Below are 20389 nucleotides of genomic sequence, written 5' to 3' on the forward strand. Positions count from 1 at the left end.
GACCAATTACAGCCTTAACGGTGCGTGCCACTGCAGCTCAAAGATTGTTTAAGGTGCACCTCATACTACGCACAATGACTAAGCTCGAAAAGTAAAAATGACGAAATGTATCAAAATGTAAACCTGGAGAGCTGAGAAGCACACAAGCGCATTCAAGAGTCAAAATGTGTGCCGTGTACAAAAAACGCGTACACGTTGGCGGGTGTGAATTCAGTTAATTTATGTTGTGGTGTGTCTAAATGACAAGTACGTCAAAAAGTAGGACAACTCTTTTCAACTCACCCTGACAACTCTTGCCAGCCTGGCAATGCGTCATGTGATTGAGGACATTCTTCATGGTGCGGCAGTGAGGCAGGTTGCACTGTCGGACCTCACCATTGGCCTGCTCCCGCCGCTGACATTTGTGGGCGTGAAGTAAGAGAACGAGCTGCTGCTGGATCAGTTTGCGCTTCTCAGGATCAGCAGTGGGTGGTGCTCCAGCTGCAGCGGAGGCTGCCGAGACCTGGGTACCAGGAACGACCAGACCTCCCTGAGCATTGGGAACCATGCCAGACGCACCTCCTACAGGTGCAACTGAAGGGCCGCTAACACCTGACTGAGACTGCTGGGAGCCCTGCAAGGGAAGTAAGTGGAAGGGCGTGAGCAAATTCGTACAACTCAGACAGGATAAGTAAATGAGTAGATAACACGTAAAAATAAAATGAAAAGATGAAACAAAAGGTGGTAAAGAATGGACAAGACCAGATATGAGATCAAAGTGAATGCTCAGTGTTGAGTGAAGTTAAAAAAAAGTTTAAAAGTCAGTGGTGAGATGCCAGACTGGTGAACAGTCAAGGTTAAGTTGTATCAAATTGTTACTTTATTTCTTACCATGGTGGCCATCACTTGCATGGGCTGACTCTTCTTGTCCACATTGAACTGAGCCATGCTGTTGCCCAAGGGACCTTTGCTCTGATGTTGAGGGCCCAGCCCTGCAGCACCAAGTCCTTGATTCCCCTGCCCTGCATATGGACCTCCAAAGGGAACCCCCTGGTTGCCCATCATTGCCATCTGGCAGGAAAATAGGAAAACATGAGCGCTAAAGAGTGGGCAGTGACACTTACAGTCACATACAGTACAGTATTGTATTCAATGAATTATTTTTTTATTTTAGAATGTAAATATCCGCTGATTTCAGCCTCTCAAATGTAAATATTTTGACATTTCCTTTATCATGCATGAAAGCAGACCATTATCTTTGTGTGTTAGGCAAAACAAGATATTCACATACAGTACATCAGCTTTGACTTTGTAAAAGATCGACATTTTGCGTCTTTGTTGCGGACCAAGCCACCAACTGTGTTTGGTTCATATTCATATGGTCTATCTACGGCGGAAACGATGACTTGATCAATCAAAATATTATATTTTACAATATTTTACCTTATGATAGATAATCGATACGCTCCATGTATCGGTTTTGTATGATTATTAAAATATAGCTGCTATAAACGTATTTCTCCATTCCTCTGCAGTGAGTCGAGTCACCATTTTACATGTCATACAGGAGGAGCTCCTTGCAAGAGTGGCAGAAAATTGGGCAGAAGTCACAGAAAGAAAAAACAAAACAAAACAACGCAACGCCACGGCAGATTCCAGCAGTGAAGTTTACTGGAAATTAAAGGCATCGTTCGGACTTTTTGACATGAAGTTTTATGACATCCCCATTAGCATTGTAGTCCAATAACAGCGGCCCACAGAACTGGACTTAGGAAACCAAGTGGGGGGTAAGTAGCTGTTATTGGACTACAGTGCTGATGGCGATGTCGGGATAGTTAGGATTTTTTGACAATGTTGTATGACATTCCCATCAGCTGTGTAGTCCATCAACATCTATGAACGCATATTGTTTTGAGAAGCCAAAATCTTTACCTAAATGACCTAGCAACTAAGCGGAACTACGTTCCTTGTCACGGAAATCCGACCACAACTGGACTCGCACGACCAAGTGGGGGAGTAAGTCATTGTTGATGTGCTACATAGCTGATGGGGATGTCATAGAACGTTATGTCAAAAAATCCGAACTATCCCTTTAAAAGGGAAAGATGCACCAGCATAGTTTCAAATTAAGCGTAGACTCACTTTGGCTTTTATAGTGTGGATGGCTACAAAGCCAGATAAGGACTTTGCAGTATGGAAGAGGTGTCTCACGAAAATACGACACACGGGCCACCTCGTTCGCCATCACCTTCTCAGAGAAAATTGTGCTTAATAAGAGAAATGTTTATTTTTCTACTCAAATGCAAACTGCTGTCTTGTTCAATCAAGAAACGTGTTTAGTTTAAGTCTTTTATTGTCAACATCGTCCTCATGCTGCTCAACCTTATCCGGGTCATTCGCTGTCTCTTTGCAGAGATTATGTCACTACTACTATACTACACTAAATATTGATTTTTACTTCTAAATTGAAGCGGTCTACTTAAGAGATATGATCTACTTACCAGATATGAGATGCTGTGTTTTTTTGTTGTTGTTTTTTTTATAATAGTATTTGTAGTGTTTACTGTTATGTTGCACTAAAACTGTGTCATTGTTTTTTCACAATTGCTGTTTGTACTTGGTTAAATTATGCTGCAAAATATAAAATACGAAATTCTTATCATTTTGCTTGTTTTTATTTCACCCTATTGCCATATCGAGATATTATCGTTATTGTGAATCATGTATTGCAAATCGTAGTCGAGTCAACCACGTACAAGAGAGAACTCCCTTTCCCTCTGGGTTACTAACTATAAATTGTCCTAACAACTGATACAACTAGAAATGCATGGTTGTGGAAAATGGCAAAAGGACTTCAACATCATCATTTTGGATGCATTTTATGCACACAAACAAGTGCAGTTGAACAATGAATGAAAATATCCCTCTTAGTTTGACTTTTAAGTCAGATTTTAAAAGGAAGAAACTGACAAATTATCAACACCGGTGATTTAACAGGACTCCTACGATGCCGACACTGTTAAAGAACTGGCATACTGTATGTAAATTGAGACATTTCAAATTCAGATCCCTTTGGTCTCTAGCGCAGACGTGAGACACATTATTTGCGTTGGAGAAGGAGCGTTAAAGCGTAGCTTGGCTGCTGTCAGCCAGGCAACACCACAGCACGCTTATGACTTATCTTACGGTCAACAGCAATTTAGTTAGGAATATGTCATCTTTCTCTCAGTAGACCGAAGGCATGGAGCGCTGTCCTTTCACCCTAGTTCAAGCTTCAGAAGCTCCTTTACAATTTGAATTTATTTCTCGTCCATACACGCCTAAGGCTGCAAAGTAAAATCAGTGTAAAATCAAAAACGTTCCCACAAGAAAATTGATAGACGTGACTTCACTTCTGCTCTTTGTTTCCTGCGAGGACTAATACTCTTTAGATCTGTAAGCATAATGCTGATGTATGTGCCTTTGTTTACAAATTAGTCATAATATCAGAGCTGTGTGCAGCACTGTAATAGCCTAATGAATGTAGAGTGGATCCCCGCATATTTGTGATCTAGAATTCCGGACCCGGCCAATACGCAAATATTTGTTTTGGGGGGGGTTTTCCCTCCAAAAATAGGCAGTTGTGTCCACAGAAAAACACATACTCAGCTTAAGACCATAATATTTATAAATATGTGATAATACAGGAAAAAGGTTCACATCACTGCCAATTTTTTCGTTTGTCTTATGCTTCATGTTTTTTCATTGAGATTTCGCACTTTGTTCGGTGGTCGTTGAATGCACCGTAGTTGTGTACTGTGAGATGCAAAAGGTTTTTTGGCTACAGAAGCATTAGCTTGAACAGTCAATCTGGCCTCAAAAAATGCAGCTAAGTGAACACAAGGTAATATATGATTGTAAATCTTAACTGGAGTTACAGCAGGCAGACAGAGTGGATTATGGAGACGCGGTTCGGAGAAACACCTCCTGGAGCCTGCTAACGTTGAGCGCTAGCCTGACGACAAGGCTAAAGGCTACACTGTGATCCGGTTCCATCTGTTCTTCCATCATCTTACATTACCATTTCTTCGCGGTGACTACCTATACATTTTATACTTTAAAAAGGTGTGAGGCATATTTAGGCCTAAAACTGGATTGTGTCACGAGTGCACAATTTCTCGCGCAGTTTTTTGAAAATTAATAAATTAATTAGAAAACGGACACCGTTTCATGTTTGACGATGTACTATTATTAGTCAAAAAATATTGAAAGACAAGTTATATGTAGTATTCTGGGGGGAATCAGTAATGTTACATTGATAAGACATGACATGACATTACATTACCTTCACAATGCATGGAGTCAGCCATGGCATGTCCGATATTAATTCTACTACCATTCCGTGTGGAAGTGATAAGTTTTGGGCCGCTCCTTGTCCTTCTTCCCAACTCCGTTTGAACCCCTTTCTTAAGTTTAGAATAATCAAATTGGAGTCTAACCACTTAGCTCGGTAGATTGCTATATGCTATGAGCGGCGGCGATCTCTTGTGTCCCTGCAGTGACCCCATAGCTTGCGTGTTACAGTTGAGCAATGGGTTGTAAACAAAGAATAATATGAGTGTAAAGGTGACTGAAGGGGTGTTATTTCATGTCTACAGTGCTCTAATAATGGCAAAAATCGTATTGAGAGTCATAAAAAGATCACTTATTCTTAATTATTAATATTGACTCCTACATAAAAATTCACTTATCGCGGTCTGGAACCAATTAACCGCGATGAACGAGGTACGACTGTATATCATTACATCAAAATAGCAACTCCTCTGAATCAGAAAGGATTAAGTTCAAATAGTAACCAAACTTAAAAATACAAGTACAATTTTGTCCATCATCCACAATACTTATGTGAGACATGAACACATGGCTCTCTTTTCTGTGTTCTAAAGATTCGAAAACAGATTAAAAAAAAAGAGACAGCTCAAGCTGTCTCTTTTATTGCACGTAATGGGACCCACCTATGCCGCCAACAAAGACCGCTATTAAAACACCTCCAAAAACCTCCAACAACATTTTATGATTTTATATCCATGCTGTGACCATGTAGTAACAGGTACATTCATGATGACATGTAAGACTTACAGTATTTTGCATATTTTGTTCATTACTGGAACTTCCTTTCTCGGCACATTGATTTCACACAGCAGCATAGAAATGAACACCGACACCTAGCGTTAACTTAAACTCAAAAATAAAAACACAACACCACTGGCGGCATCTCGAATATTTAGCCTTACCTTTTGGTAGTGGCCCGAGGCGTTGTGAGCTCAGTGCTGACGCGCTGCGGGCGAATCTGTGGTGAAGCTCGTCACTAGCCGGATAGCAGCTACTCGGTGTGGTATGGCTAAGTGTCAATGCGCCATTAACGTAGTTCGATCGGTGTAACAATGTTAATAATAATAATAATAATAATGTCACTGTAGCTTGGTTAATATGCATGTCACATATGTAAATGGAGAAATTGTTGGCGCTTTTTTGAGACTCTTTCAGACGACTTTATAGGTGGAAAAGTAAGTTCCATACAGAGAAATGACCTGTCTCTTTTGAACTGTTTATATATCTTTACCATGCACAGAAATGAGAACGATGTGTTCATGTCTCACATAAGGACTGTGGATGATGGGCAAAATTCCAAAAAAGTGCAGTTTTCCTTTAACACCAATCATACACACTAAATGCATTATCTATAGCAATGAATTGCAGACAAACACTAATTTAGCAAAAATACATCTGAAGTTTACAAATGTTTTACGCTTTTGTTTGACAAAATAAATGTCACATTCACACTTTGAAAGAGTCCTTACCTTGTTCAGAGCTCCAGGTTGTTGGCCTCTGATGCCTGCCTGGCCTGCAGCTCCTTGTTGCTGTAAGGTTTCAGCCAACAGGTTGCTGCTGCCACCCATCCCCTGGTTCCCGAAGCCCATCCTGGGAGTACCATTCATCACCTGGTTCCCCATCATGCCTGGTTGCGGCTGTCCATTATTTCCTTTCTGCTGTGCTGCCATCATAGCCCTGTTCATGCCACCCATCATTCCAGCGACGGCATTCTGCTGCATCATGTTTGCCTGCTGCTGAGGAGAGAGGTGCTGCTGTTGTCCTTGTCCCATTATCTGCTGAGGTGCCTGGCCAGGGCATCCCTTCATATTTGCCATGTGTTGCGCAATGGTAGTGGGCGCTCCAGGGCTCCCCATGGCCCCTTGGTGCCCCTGTGGGGTGGAAGTAGGTGCACCTGAACGCAGCAGCTCCGACAGCTGCTTATGCTTGGCTACTGCATCCTGGCCTCCACTGATGCCCCCAGCACCTCCTCCTGGGCCAAGACCAAATCCCATTCCTCCTGGACCTCCACTGCCTCCTCCTGGACCCAGACCCCCGGGACCTCCTCCCAGCGTGGTGTGTAACTGGTTGAGATCTCCTCCATTGATGAGGCCTGGTTCATTAGTGCTAATCAGCTCATCTGGCAGGTCATGCTCCAAGTCAAACAGTGACCCAAAATCTGAAATGGAGGGCGGGAGTGAAAGCAGTTTAAATTTACTTGCGGAAAACCTTTAACTGTACAAGTGTGACAGTGAAAATGCAATGGCATGCTGCACACTAAGCATACCACCACAAGTGAGGGCCAGGTTATACACTATGTGCAAATACACGCCCAAAAATGTCTGCTAGCACAGAATATACCTGACTTCTAAAGTAATGCACCATGTTGCAAATGGGTCATAAACTTGCATTATCACAGAAATATCTTCACAGCTAGCAACAGCGTAATTAAGTTCATATGGTACGTTTAACAGCAAATATAACGACGGCTATACCAACATTTATGATGGAAAATCTGATTAAAACGGGCATTGGTTTTCTCTTAAATCCCACATTCAAACATTTGTACAACTTGTACTCCACTATTACTTTCTTCTGCTTTAAAAAGAGCTTAATTCAAAATATAAATGGTGACATTTTGCTGACACACTGTAGGCTTCTTTCTACGGACTAATTGACATTTCCTTTTGATGACAGTCATGTTGATGGTCTAAAAGACAAGTGCTGTCGGTATTTGCCTTCATCACTGAATGCATCATACAGGGTGTAATGCATGTGTGAAATGGCTGAACGACTTAGCTATCAAAGATTTTAACAGACAACCTAATTACAGATATTATTCCTAAGAAAATAAATAAAAAACAATTAAGTTTTGAGTGGAGGAGTGTCTGCTGACTACATTGATGGTTTGGACATGGCGCTGTCCATACTCCATGCTACATAGTTTGTCGATCAGGACAGTCTTTAGTCACAAAAACAACCAGCTGAGGCACAAGCTTAACCGTCAGGCCCTACGTTTAGCTCCACAAAAAGGCCAATAATATGGTGGACAACCTCTGCTTTCGTTAACACGATTCACGGTTGCCATCAGCCAAGGGACAGCTGGGTTTATGGGGGGGGACAGATTTCACGTTAGCAACCCCAAGAGAAGGCCTTGCTGACAGTTTAATGAAGCTTTAGAACATGACAACTTTAACCCAACTAGAGCTTATATTTCACTTTGTAATCGACCCCGGTTTAAAAGACCAATTCCGTCAGTCTTTGGTCAGCTAGCTCGACCTAGCTAGCAAGCGGCTAACAGCGCCTAGCTCCGGCTGTAATGGCTGGAAAGCACGCGAGCTAGCTGGGAGGACTCCCTCCTCACGTCCGACACACACTCTACTACTAGCACGCTAATGTTAGCATGCTACGACAAAAACACAACAGCAAATCCCGCGTCTTCGCCCACCTTCTTGCTCACACACACACGCAGCGAACGAGTAGGAAAACGACGAAAACTTTACAAACAAGTAAATGTATGATATATTCCAACCATACGTACCGTTTCCGTCGCTGGCAGAGGCGGAAAGTGCCGGAGAGGAGAGCTTAGGCCTCTTGGCTGAAGGCGGGCCAGAGTCCAGAACGTTCTCGGCCATATTTTTCTCGAAATAAAAATATATAAAGTATCCACAATTGCGGGCGCTTTCACGCCGTTAGAAGCGCATTCCGTTTCGTGTCCAATATTGCGACTTTTCCCCCTCCTTTAGGGGGATTAAGAGGGGGAAAGTCCTGTGTACGAATGACTCTTTCCCTGGGTTCGCCTCTCGATTTCAGCCTCGGCGTATAATCAACCCCCCTCCTCCCTCCCTCGTCGGATTTTTTCTTCTTTATAAATTTCTGCCAGCGGAGGAGGAGGAGGAGGAGTAAGAGGAAGGGGTCGGTGGAAGTGGAAGTGAAGAGGCAGTGGCTTCCTCCCTAAACTCGCACGGCTTCTTCAGATGTCAATAAACCGTCCCCGGGTATCTCTTCCATGGCCGCATCCGTCATTTCATCCTCCATTCCAGCGGAGTGAGTCGCGTACAAGCGGCTCGTTCGCCTGCCAAGTGATGGTGATGGTGCTGCTGGTGGATGAGCGGATGGTGACTTCAACAACAAAAAACAAAAACAATAAACTGACCAATGTGCAACTGGCTTTTTTATTCAAATTAAAAGTTATGATAAATAAATGGGTTTTTATTCAAATTAAAAGTTGTGATCAATATATTGGTTTAGTGTATCTGCTGAAGTTTATTTTTTTACATACATATAAATCTAACTGAATTGAATTGAATGCAATTACCAGGATCACTTATTCTCCTTCTCACAGATCTCCTTGTTGCAGCACACAGAATCCATGACCCCTCTAGCATTCTTTCATTTTTAGCCTTAATGACAGTCGCGACAGTCAAGCAGGTTGGGACCAAAAGAACGGCCAATTGGCGGGTGTGTCGACTCTCTTGGAGCGATTTATGATGTTCATTTTCACTTTCACAATGATGGCTTTCTTTTTCTTTGGTACACTGCATTCTTGTGCCGCATGCTGTGACTACTTCTTGAGCGAGTCTCATATTTATGGACCAAAATTGCGTTTTTATTTAATTTAACGAAAAACTACCTGTAATATAAGCACTCCATAATACATGGGTGTCCAAATGTAGCTACATTTTGTGCTAAAACCAACCCAATGTATGCCAAGCTACCTGAACAAAACATCAGCGTTATAGGTCACAAAGCAAGTTAGTGTAATATCTAACAATGTATGCCATTAATAATTAATTTGATTTTTTTTTTTTTTTTTTTTTTTTTTTTTTTTTTTACAATATGCCGAGGGCCAATAAATAAAAAAAAAAAAAGAGCTTCCGGCCGAAAATGGCCCCTTGTATAAAGATATTGTAATTTATTGAGGTGCACCTGTATATTGTAAGCATGCACTAAAACCTTTATAAAGATTCAAATACCACTGGGCATTGGTTTTGGGTTGCCACAAAGAGAAAGAAAGTAAGTTATGTCAGACATTGATGACAACATTTTAAAAGACAAATAAATCATATAATCAAAATGCATCATCATAGCCTTTATATTTTATTGTCTTATTGTTTAAAGCAGGGATGTCCAATCTTACTTTAAAAATAACAAAAACATTAAATCTATAAATATGACATGCAATATCACAACACCGACGCTGCCAGTCCAATGCTGTCCTCTTCCGTTCCGGAATCATTCCATTTCATGTGGCTGCAACACAAGAGATGACAAATATGGAAATGCGTTTTAGTAATTATAAAGTAAATTATACAGTAACAGTTTGCATGACATGTATTTCTTATTTCACATATGTATACATGCATTATTAACAGCGAACTTTGCAACTGCTGAACTAAAAAAATAGTCTTTGACTATAACTATTACTTTTATATATTAACTAAATCACATTAGCAAACCTCCCCAGTAACTCCAGTCCCATCCTTTTGTAGCTTTCCTGAAAAAGAAACAATTTCTTACATAGCATTTTTTTCCCCAAATTGTACATACAAGCATTTGACCCTTCACCTCTTGACCCTTCAAATACTGTATTTGATATTTGCTCCTTCCTATTCCTTTTCAGACATCTTAAATTGTGCAAACGTGTGATGTTCTTTATCAAACCTGCCATTCCTGGGAAAAGTCTTAGAAAAGGTTGTATACCAACAGCTTACTGACTTTCCCCTCTCTAACAATGTGTTTGATACTTTCCAATCAGGCGTTAGGCTTCACCACAGCACTGAGACAATTCTGATCTAGTTGACAAATGATATCCGTCTGAACACAGATACAGGCAATGTCTCACTTTTAGTTCTGATGGACCTGAGCGCTGCCTTTGACACAGTTGACCATGTGAGCTATTAGAGAGGTTAGTAAACTGGGTGGGAATCTCTGGTACTGCTCTAAACTGGTTCAAATCCTATCTGGAGGACAGGAAGTACTTGGTAACTGTGTCTCAGAGCAAATGGCTATAACATGTGGAGTTCCTCAGGGGTCAATCGTGGGACCCCTATTGTTCAATGTGTACATGCTTCCTTTAAGTCAGCTAATACGCAGCTGCAATGTGTCCTACCACAACTATGCAGACGACACTCAGATCTACGTGTCACTGACGGCCGGTGAACATGGTCCTGCAGATTTACTTTGCCACTGCATCAAACAGATCAATGTATGGATGCAAAACAACTTTCTCCAGCTAAACTCAGACAAAGCTGAAATCATTGTCTTTGGCCCACAGAAACAACGAGAAAGTGTTATCAGTCACCTTGAGACTCTTTCTTTAAAACCTAATCATCAGGTTAGGGTAATAATGGACTCAAATCTGAACTTTAACAGCCACATTAAATCAATAACATCATCAGCTTTTTACCATCGAAAAACACATTGCCAAAAGCAAGCAAATAGTGTCTAAGAGTAGAGAGAGAGAGACTAATCCATGCCTTTGTCTCCAGCAGGCTAGACTACTGTAACGGCCTTCTCACAGGGCTCTCTAAACGAGCTGTAAAACAGCTGCAGTACATCCAGAATGCTGCTGCTCGAGTCCTTACTAGAACCAGGAAATATGACCATATTAGTCCAGTACTCGGGTCTCTGCACTGGCTTCCTGGTGCTCGGAGAATAGACTTTCAAACAGCTCTGCTTGTGTACAAGTCTTTTCATGGCCTTGCGCCAAAGTACATCTCTGACATCTTAGAGCCACATAAACCATCTCGGGCTAAGGGAGTGGTCTCCTGCGGGTGCCCACAGGCAGGACTAAACACGGTGAGGCTGCGTTTCAGTTTTATGCTGGCAAAATCTGGAACAATCTTCCAGAAGATGTGCGACAATCCTCAACTTTGTCAATGTTCAAATCTGAAAACACTTCTGTTCAACAGTGCATATGACAACTGAGAGTATTTTATCTGCACTCTTCATTCTTAATCTTTTTTGCTTTATGGAATGATTTATGGAACTTTACGTAATGATTTTAGAATGGTTTTATGTTTTTATGGAATGAGTTTATGAAGTGATTTTACCTTTCTTTCTGTAAAGCACTTTGAATTACCTTGTGTATGAATTGTGCTCTATAAATAAACTTGCCTTGCCTTGCCTCCTTTAATGTGACTTTGATAGGCATATTCAAAATAGAACTAAACCATAACCATAAGAACAATGAACGAGCACGTACTGTATATAGATAGTGTAGTATGCATAACATTGATGACAATAATAATAACAATAATGATATTGTTAAGAAAACTAAAAATAAATGTGAAGTGTATTTGTGTTAGTTTGTCCATCTGTTTGTTAGTTAATAGGAGTGAGCGGATCGATTAAAATATGGTGGTATCGCTATCGGATTGTTACTAGAGATACTATTTTCCATGGTTATTTTCACAAACACCAACAAGTTTTTTTGCTGTGTTGTTTGTATTGTTACATTGTTGATATTGTTATGTTTATATATTCATTGTTATATTGTTTACAAACTCAGAAAATAAGTCTTTGGACACAAGACGGCTTGCTGGGAGCAATATACCAGGATTAAGTTTGTGGATAATTTTGTTGTTTGTTTTTTTTTCTTTGTCTCATGTTTTATGTATTCTGATGACAATCATGATCAACAAATTAAAGACAAAATCACCAAATCAATCCAGAATCTTGAAAAATGTCAAGTAAAAAATGTATTGGTGTCATTACCAGAATACCAAAACTTGCAGTATCACCCAATCCTATTGGTTGGCAGGCTACTTCCTAGTTCACCAGGTTGACAAACAGATGGGGACGCCATTATGATTTTGGGGAGTGGCTCGCTTTACAGAATAAAAAATTCCTGTATTGGCACTTTCATCCAGATCAGGGGTGTCCAACCTTTTTCCAGCGAGGGCCACATTCTGAAAAATTATTTTGTAATTCAACACATGTAGATATGCTAAGAAGTTATACAGTATATATTTTAATAAAAAACTGCGCTCAGCTTTGTGATAGATGTGAAAAAGCCTATCATTAGTATGAACGTCTGTCTTCGCTCTTTTTTCACATTTTTCATTGTTGTTTTTTAAAATTTTCCATGCATTTTCTTTTCATAATTATGACTTTATTCTCGTAACATTGTAACTTTTCCCTCAACCTAATTTTTTAATTTTCCTAATTACAATTTTATTTGTTATTTTGTTTGTTTCCCATAATATTATGCCTTTTTTTTAAGGTATTGTTTTCTTTTATAGTTCAACTTTATGCTACTAAAATGCTAAATGGTCTTTCACTTGTATTAGCGCTTTTCCACCTTCAAGGCACTCAAAGCACTTTGGCACTGCTAAAATGGTGTTATTTCTCCTCATCATATTACGATGTTATTCTTGTAAAAATATGAGTATTTCTAGTCAGATTACAACTTTTTTCTGTTAATATTTGGACTTTATTCTTGTAAAATTATTGCTGATTTAAAATTGACCCACCTGGACGAGAGGCAGCATGGTCTCTACTGAGACTGCAGCAAGGGCAGCGCTGTGTTTCCGACTTTGCCATAGAGCTCCGCCGGTTCGCAGCTGAGAGTGATTGGAAGGCCTTGGCACAACTGGACGCTTTCTACCTCTGCCTCGCTGCCCGCATCCAGGAACAAATGATTCTGCTGAAGCCCCACCGACAACCTCAAAGACCTCATCGCCCGGGCAGTGCGCTTTGAGAAGCGTCTACAAGACAAAGAAGAGAAGCTTCGACAGCCTTTATGCAGTTTTACATCTTACAACCGGAGTGACCCTGGTATTCACCACAATGTCTGGGTGACCCCCAACGTCAATTCCGAGAGGAGTCGTCGGGTCCTTCTACGGATCACACCAACTCCCAATGCCCCCTTTGTCCTGCCTGCCGTCGTGCTCTGCAACCGTCCTCTGCAGGTCAGACAGCTTCATGTCTTGAACTCTCTGGTAAACAAGGATTTAGAAATAAGTGCGCTAATTGTTTCAGATGCTGATAATTTTATTGATGAGACCATTTGTTAAGCGTTTTCATTCCTGTCTCCAAACTGCTTAAACAAGGGTTGTCCGATCTCCTGACGGGGGTCACCTGGCAAGCATAACCTACCAGACCAATCCTCTGTTTCTCCCTGTGTCGGGTAATCATTTTGAATCCATAAATCTTCTCGTCATCCGCTCACGTTCCACTCTTATTGCGCTCGGCCTTACCTGGCGTGCTAAACACAATCCTCACAGACTGGTCTAAAACAGCCATCATTAACTGGAGCATTTTTTGTCACACCCATTTCCTTAGGTCTTCCCCGCTCATCCCTTTCCCCGCTCATTCCTCTCTCATACTGTTGTCCCGGAAGCTATTGACTTATCCTTGGTTCCCTCTGCCTACCATGACCTGCGGGAGGTGTTTAGTCAGGACTGTACTGTCAGGTGTACTGTCATTACCTCCACACAGCCCTTATGATTGCAGCATAAATCTTCTCCCAAGCGCAGCTCTTCAATCTTCACGCCTGTACAACATTTCCAAGCCTGAAAGAGAGGCGTTCGAAAATGACATCTACAGTAGACTTCCCTCTTTTCTAGTCTCATTCGTCCCTCTTCTTCTCTATCAGCTGACGTTTTTTTCTTTGTGCAAAAGGATAAATCCTTACGCCCATGCATTGGCTACCATGCGCTCAATGACATCACCATAAAGAATAAGTACCCTCTTCCGCTGCTTGATTCGGCATTCAATTCTCTCCACACAACCAGACATTTCACTAAACTCGACCTCCATAATGGAAGACTGCATTTATCACATTTTTTTTATGCTTTATTTTGAAAAGTGGCCGGATTCTCTCTGTTACATCCATCTCACTTGACACATGTCCATTGTGCGTGTACTAACTTTATCTCATGGCGCACAGATAGACTACCACTGTATTTTTACCATTTTTCTTTCACCTCATCTTTGGTCTCAAATGCTGATACTATGTGGGAATGCATAAAGGTAAGTTTTGATGACTTATTGAGTGCTAATGTGCACATTTGTCTCAAGTTAATTCATGCTAGCGCACTGCTTTTTACCACACACATCAAATCAAATCATCAAATCACATCAGATCGCTTTCATGTACGAACAGCCCCCCCGCCCCCCGGTCCGCGGGAGATTTGTGGGAACACAAGCCGGTCCATGGGTCAAAAAAGGTTGGGGAACACTGCACTAAGGTACCGTTTACATGGACCCCAGAAGCCAACACTTCGTTTGAAAATCTCAAGTATTTGTTTACTTCCGCTCCTGTTCTTGTCAAGGTCGACGCTTCTGACTCCGGTGTGGGGGCCGTCCTTTCCCAGCGTTCTACCTCCGACTGGAGGCTGTACCCCTGCGCCGCCTTCTCTCGCCGCCTGAACCCTGCAGACAGAAATTACTACATTGGCAATAGAGAGCTTCTTGCCGCTGTTTTGGGCCTGCAGGAGTGGAGGCGCTGGCTGGGGGGCTCAGAGGTGCCTTTTGTTGTTTACACTGACCACAAAAACCTGGCCTACATCCACACCGCCCAGCGTTTCAACCCTTAACAGGCACGATGGGCAGTGTTCTTCATACACTTCAACGTCACTCTGACCTTCCGTGCAGGCTCTCAGAACGGCAAGTCAGATGCTTTGTCGAGACTTTATTCCCCACCTCTGAGGATATTCAGAAGGAGACCATTATTCCTCAGGCCTAGGAGTTTGGGGCGTTGCAGTGGGACATTGAGAGTCAGGTGGCAGAGGCCCTCAAGGACATCTCTCCCCCCAAAAGGTTGCCCAACCGGGCGTCTGTATGTCATTCCAGAGCTTCGTGCTGATGTCCCATGCTGGGCCCACAGTTCCAAACTTGCCTGCCGTCACTTGCACGATCTTCCTCCTTTCCCAACGCTTCTGGTAGGCTACCCTCAGAGTGGATGCCAGGGAGTTTGTGCCACATGCACAGTTTGCGGTCGGAATAAGGCCTCCCACCGCCAGGGGGTCTTCTGTGGCCGCTTCCCATCCCCCCCCCCGCGGTCACATGTGGCCTTGGACTTTGTCACAGGGCTCCCACAGTCCAATGGCAATATGGTCACCCTGACCCTAGTCGATCGCTTCTCAAAGTTGGCCCACTTCGTTGCTCTTGCTTCAAATTGCACTGTGCGCTTGAGATGGCTGAACTCCTGATGCGTCATGTATTCTGACTGCATGGGATCCACCTGGATGTGGTTTCGGATAGGGGCCCACAGTTCTCATCGACTTTGTGGAAGGCCTTTTGTAGGTATTTAGGGGTGTCACCCAGCCTGTCCTTGGGCTACCATCCATCCATCCATCTATCCATCCATCCATCCATCCATCCATCTTCCTCTGCTTATCCGGGTCCAGGTCGCGGGGGCAGCATTCTCAGTAGGGAAGTCCAGACTTCCCGGTCTCCAGCCACCTCCTCCAGCTCCACCGGGAGGACACCAAGGCATTCCCAGGCCAGCTGTGAGACATAATCCCTCCAGCGTGTCCTAGGTCTGCCCCGGTGCCTTCTCCCGGCTGGGCATGCCCGGAACACCTCCCCAGGGAGGCGTCCGGGAGGCATCCGGACTAGATGCCTGAGCAACCTCAACTGGCTCCTCTTGATGTGAAGGAGCAGCGGCTCTACTCTGAGCTCCTCCCGGATGACCAAGCTCCTCAACCTATCTCTTAGGTTGAGTCCAGCTACCCTACGGAGGAAACTCATTTCAGCTGCTTGTATCCGCGATGTCGTTCTTTCGGTCACGACCCAAAGCTCATGAGCATAGGTGAGGGTGGGAACATAGATAGTTCGGTAAATTGAGAGCTTTGCCTTCCTTGGGCTACCATCTGCAGACTAATGGTCAGACTGAATAAGCCAACCAGGACTTGGAGGCTGCCATTTGCTGTGTCCGCTTTGTGGGCTATCAACTTACCATGGATTGAATACTCTCACAATACCCTGGGGCCTATCTCTTTTTCATTCTGCCTATGGGTACCAGCTACCAGCCTTCCCCTCGCAGAAGTCCGTGGCTGCCCACTTGTGTCGAGACGGCCTGGCAAAATACCGGGCTGCGCTGTCGCACACCTCAGAGTGCAACACCTCGCCCATCATCACCGCAGAGCGGCTCTTGAGTACAAGCCTGGACAGAGGGCTTGGCTGGCTTCCCGTGACCCGCCCCTACACTCTGACTCCAAGAAGTTGCAGCCCCGGTTTTTTGGTCCATATCCAATCGAATGGGTCATCAGTATCTCATCAGTTCAACTACGTCTTCCGAACTCTCAACATACATCCCACGTTCCATGTGTCCCTCCTCAAGCTTGTCGCCTCGTTGCTGCTAAGGTTGGCCCAACCAGTTATTAGGTTTGGGGGCAATCACCTTTTCTCACAGGGCCATGCAGGTTTGGATCTGTTTTCTCCCTTTCTTAATAATAAAAAGTTTCATTTAAAAACAGCATTTTTTGTTCAGTTGTGTTGTCATTGACTAATATTTAAATTTGTTCGATGTGAAACATTTAGTTGTGCCAAAAAACAAGAAATAAGTGGGGGCAAACACTTTTTCACACCACTGTATATAGTGTGATATAGTGTTGAGAAGCGATGCAGTAATATGATTGTTTGCTGAAATGTGAAAGGTGTACTCACTTTTGAGAAATACTGGACAGTCGGCCCTCGATCCATCGCGGTTTGAACATTGCTCTCTTACTAATCACGGTTTTTCAAAAATGAATGAATTAATAAATGATTGCTGTTTTATGTTTGACAACGGCCTATAATCAGTCAAAGCTAAAACTCAAATCTGAATCCCCAACATTACTTCCTGTCCACACGTCCGGAAGACATTCACATGTCTGCTATATTGGGTAATATGAGTGTAAAGGTGACTATAGGGGTGCTATTTCATGTCTAAAGGGCTCTAATAATGGTAAAAAAATCATATTTAGAAAGTCCTAAACAGGTTTTCTATCCTCTAACTATGAAAATATTCCGTTTATTAATATTGAATACTACTTCGTGGAAATTTACTCATTGCGGTAGAGTCTGGAACTAATTAACCGCAATAAACGAGGGATTACTGGAAATGTAAACTGCCATTACTTTGTATAATGGAGCACTTAGTAGCCTAAAATATGTTCTTATAAAGAATTGTTAATGTGATCTGCCTTACCACAAGGCATAAAAAGGAAAGCACCGTCCTCCTTTTTGATCTTCGGCTCCAAAGACAATCCAGCTGTCTCCCTCTGTCCCTCTGAGTTTATCAAGTACACACTCTGGGGTTCCTTCACTCTTTGAATTATTACTGTGTGAGAAACAATTATAGTAGTTTATGGGTTATTATTAATATAACACATCTTCAATCATGTTTCATTCATTCCCATTGTGCTACTGTGGTTGTGCTGCCCTTGTTTATATCATAACAGAATATAAATAAGTATGCAGTTAACTGTAGTAGACCTCCCAACTCTGTTATTGTGGCTTTAGGTTTCATATATTAGGTCTATTTGACATCAATTCCCATTCTACAAAGGAGCCTGGCCTCAGCAGATATACTGTATTTACATAGGATTTCTTTTTTTAATTTTTAATAAATTTGAAAACATTTCAAAAAACATTTTCCAGCGTTATGTGTAGCATTTTAAAGAAAAAAGATAATTTATTCCGTTTAGAAATAAGCCTGTAACATAAGAAAATTTGGAAAAAGTGAAGAGTGGTGACTACTTTAAGCACCGTAAGATGAGAAGTTTATTTGAGGTGCTACGTTTAGTTATTAGAGTGGTCACGTCCTACCAGACTGCTTTTGTGGAGAGCACTGTTTGGTGGTGGACTTTTGGCGAGATGGTGCAGAAGGTGCTGGAGTTGGTCATGGAGTTGTGGAAGCCATGTTATCTGGGAGGGGTGCAGGGCCTGTTGTGCGGTGTCATGTGGAAAATATATCCACATCTTTATGATGACATGTTCTTTATTATTTTGCCTTACCCCAAGGTATTAAACTAACAGGACAGGCTTCCTATTTGACCCTCAGATCCACTAAAGCTCAGGCAGGTTCCTTCGATCCTTCATTGTCTATCAGACAGTTTGTGCTTCTTTCTCTCTTTGAGTTATGACTATGTGAGAAGGAATACTTTTATCTTAGTGTTGCTATACTGTACGGGACTGCAAGTAAATAAATAAAAAACACATTTACCGTCCAAGAGGCTCTGATAGTTCTTTGATGGCTGCAACAATTTAAAGTTCTTTGGCAGTGACTGCCTCCAAGCCATAGAGGTACCCACGTGACACCTTTTCTTTCTATGCATATCCATAGAGCAGAGGAGGATGTAAACCCACCATCTTGAATTTAGGAACCTGCAAACATAATAAACATTATCCAAAAAAAAACAACTTGTAAATTGACATAGATTTTATACATACCATAATCCGGGCTGCATCCATTAGGTTAGGGGCATTACCCATTTTTGAGTTTTGTTGCCTTTTCTTGAGCCCTCTGTATCTTCTTTTTCATAGTCTGCTGGTTTCTACAACGTTTGCATACCTTGCAAGCAACCGGGACACGTTGCATGCAAGATATGCATTGTTTTACGGTTGACCCTGGCATTCCAACTGAACAAATGTTGAGAGAAAATTTTATTTAAAAAAACAAAAACCTGAATGATAATGTACAGTAGGTGTGGGCAATCCTGCAAATTTTTGGTATCGATACAATACCCAATAAATACAAGACCAGTATCACCGATACCGATACCGTTTACTTGAACATTTTTAAAGATCACTAATTGTGTGATTTTTGCCTTTTGTGGTGAAATCGGAAAAAAAACACATGCCAAACATTTGTAGCAAACAACAAATATATATTTTTATCAGCAATTTAACGTCATATTAATATTAAGTCAACAAAATAATACAATTATTCCCTTAGTGTCTCCAATTCCATGTAATGTTTTTTTTTATGAGCAAAGTAAAGTCAATAGGGCAACTACTATTGGCTCTCATTCAAATCCTCCATCTGGCTTTTTCCCTCCAAAGTATCCAACGGCTTAGTCCCTGAATTTTTAAACAATATACTGTAACAATATACAAATGCAACAGCATAAACAATGTAACAATATGAACTACACAAGATAAACCAAACATTTGTGAAAATAAACATAGCAGAGAACTGTATAATATCTATTTTATCACGCTCGTGTCAATTCAACTCTGCTACTACCATTGGTAACCGCCCAACCCTAATGTAAAATCTGACATCCGCTGACAAAACATTACGTACTGGATGACAGTGCAGAATTATATCTGGAATAATAATAACCAAAAAAATGGCTTTTTAAATAAACCCCTGCAAGCAATGCTTTAAAATGATCATACCAGCCAAGTTAAAAAATAGCCAAGTGCGCCATGGGAAAGGGACAATCAAAGTGCACTTATAATACACCTTTGAACTTCGCTAGCAATACGTTGGCATTGATATATTTATCTTTTCAGTGTTGTTCACTTTCAGTAACACAAATAAATAAAAAAAAAAACGAAATAAGTGCGTATTTGGGACGCACTGAGCTATGTTAAACATGCCGAATGCATTGGAATAAACCACGAGGCAATAAACGTTGCAATAAGCCACTGACTGTGTGATTAAAAAAAACGTTATGAATACACACTCGTTGGCCACAAATAAGCAAATGTGTTTACATTACCTGTCCCTATAACCTACTGACGTTAATGTTAGCTCAGCAAAGTTCCTTTGCGAAGGAGGTCCTTGCACCACAATTGAAACTCACCTTACACACTATCTTGTGTGTCTTATTTTTAGTGTACTTGTCCTTTTTGTATAATGTGTACTTACTTAAAATGAGTGGAAGTGGTCCAGCAGAATAACACTTTCTCCATCGGCACCTTCAACGAGCGCCACCGTGTGGACTTTCTGCGAAAGCGAAACCTGCATTATAGTTGTCAGACATTCGCCGAAGAAAGACAAAAATCATACAAATCATTGTACACTTTTAGTTACTTATATCTAAATAAGGCAATTCACATAATAATACAAAATCTCGCCTAATTTTAATATTAAATCCAACATCTCTCTGGACCCTCA

At 41.8% G+C, this 20389-nt stretch overlaps 2 protein-coding genes across 3 annotated transcripts in view; both read right to left on the reverse strand.

The window, feature by feature from the left end:
• The window catches only part of ep300a (E1A binding protein p300 a), a 41566-nt gene extending 33162 nt beyond the window's left edge, over positions 1 to 8404 (reverse strand). For both annotated transcript variants that reach the window (XM_054763221.1, XM_054763214.1), the window contains exons 1-4: positions 7871 to 8404; positions 5820 to 6508; positions 871 to 1050; positions 283 to 613 (exon numbers count right to left, since the gene is read on the reverse strand). In XM_054763221.1, coding sequence (XP_054619196.1) covers positions 283 to 613; positions 871 to 1050; positions 5820 to 6508; positions 7871 to 7964 — 1294 coding nt within the window. In that variant the 5' untranslated portion in view covers positions 7965 to 8404. The remainder of the gene's footprint in view (positions 1 to 282; positions 614 to 870; positions 1051 to 5819; positions 6509 to 7870) is intronic.
• A 1002-nt stretch (positions 8405 to 9406) lies between these two features.
• Positions 9407 to 20015, reverse strand: LOC129176658 (uncharacterized). The gene is made up of 9 exons (XM_054766926.1): positions 19992 to 20015; positions 18715 to 18903; positions 18488 to 18648; positions 17471 to 17602; positions 14588 to 14709; positions 13764 to 13847; positions 13119 to 13271; positions 12807 to 13040; positions 9407 to 9582 (listed from the first exon to the last, which is right to left on the reverse strand). The coding sequence occupies exons 2-7, from the start codon at positions 18729 to 18731 to the stop codon at positions 13173 to 13175; spliced, it is 615 nt and encodes a 204-aa protein (XP_054622901.1). The 5' UTR covers positions 18732 to 18903; positions 19992 to 20015; the 3' UTR covers positions 9407 to 9582; positions 12807 to 13040; positions 13119 to 13172.
• Positions 20016 to 20389: the final 374 nt, after the last annotated feature.

This window comes from Dunckerocampus dactyliophorus, chromosome 2 (genome assembly GCF_027744805.1).
Source record: "Dunckerocampus dactyliophorus isolate RoL2022-P2 chromosome 2, RoL_Ddac_1.1, whole genome shotgun sequence".
Lineage (NCBI taxonomy): Eukaryota > Metazoa > Chordata > Actinopteri > Syngnathiformes > Syngnathidae > Dunckerocampus > Dunckerocampus dactyliophorus.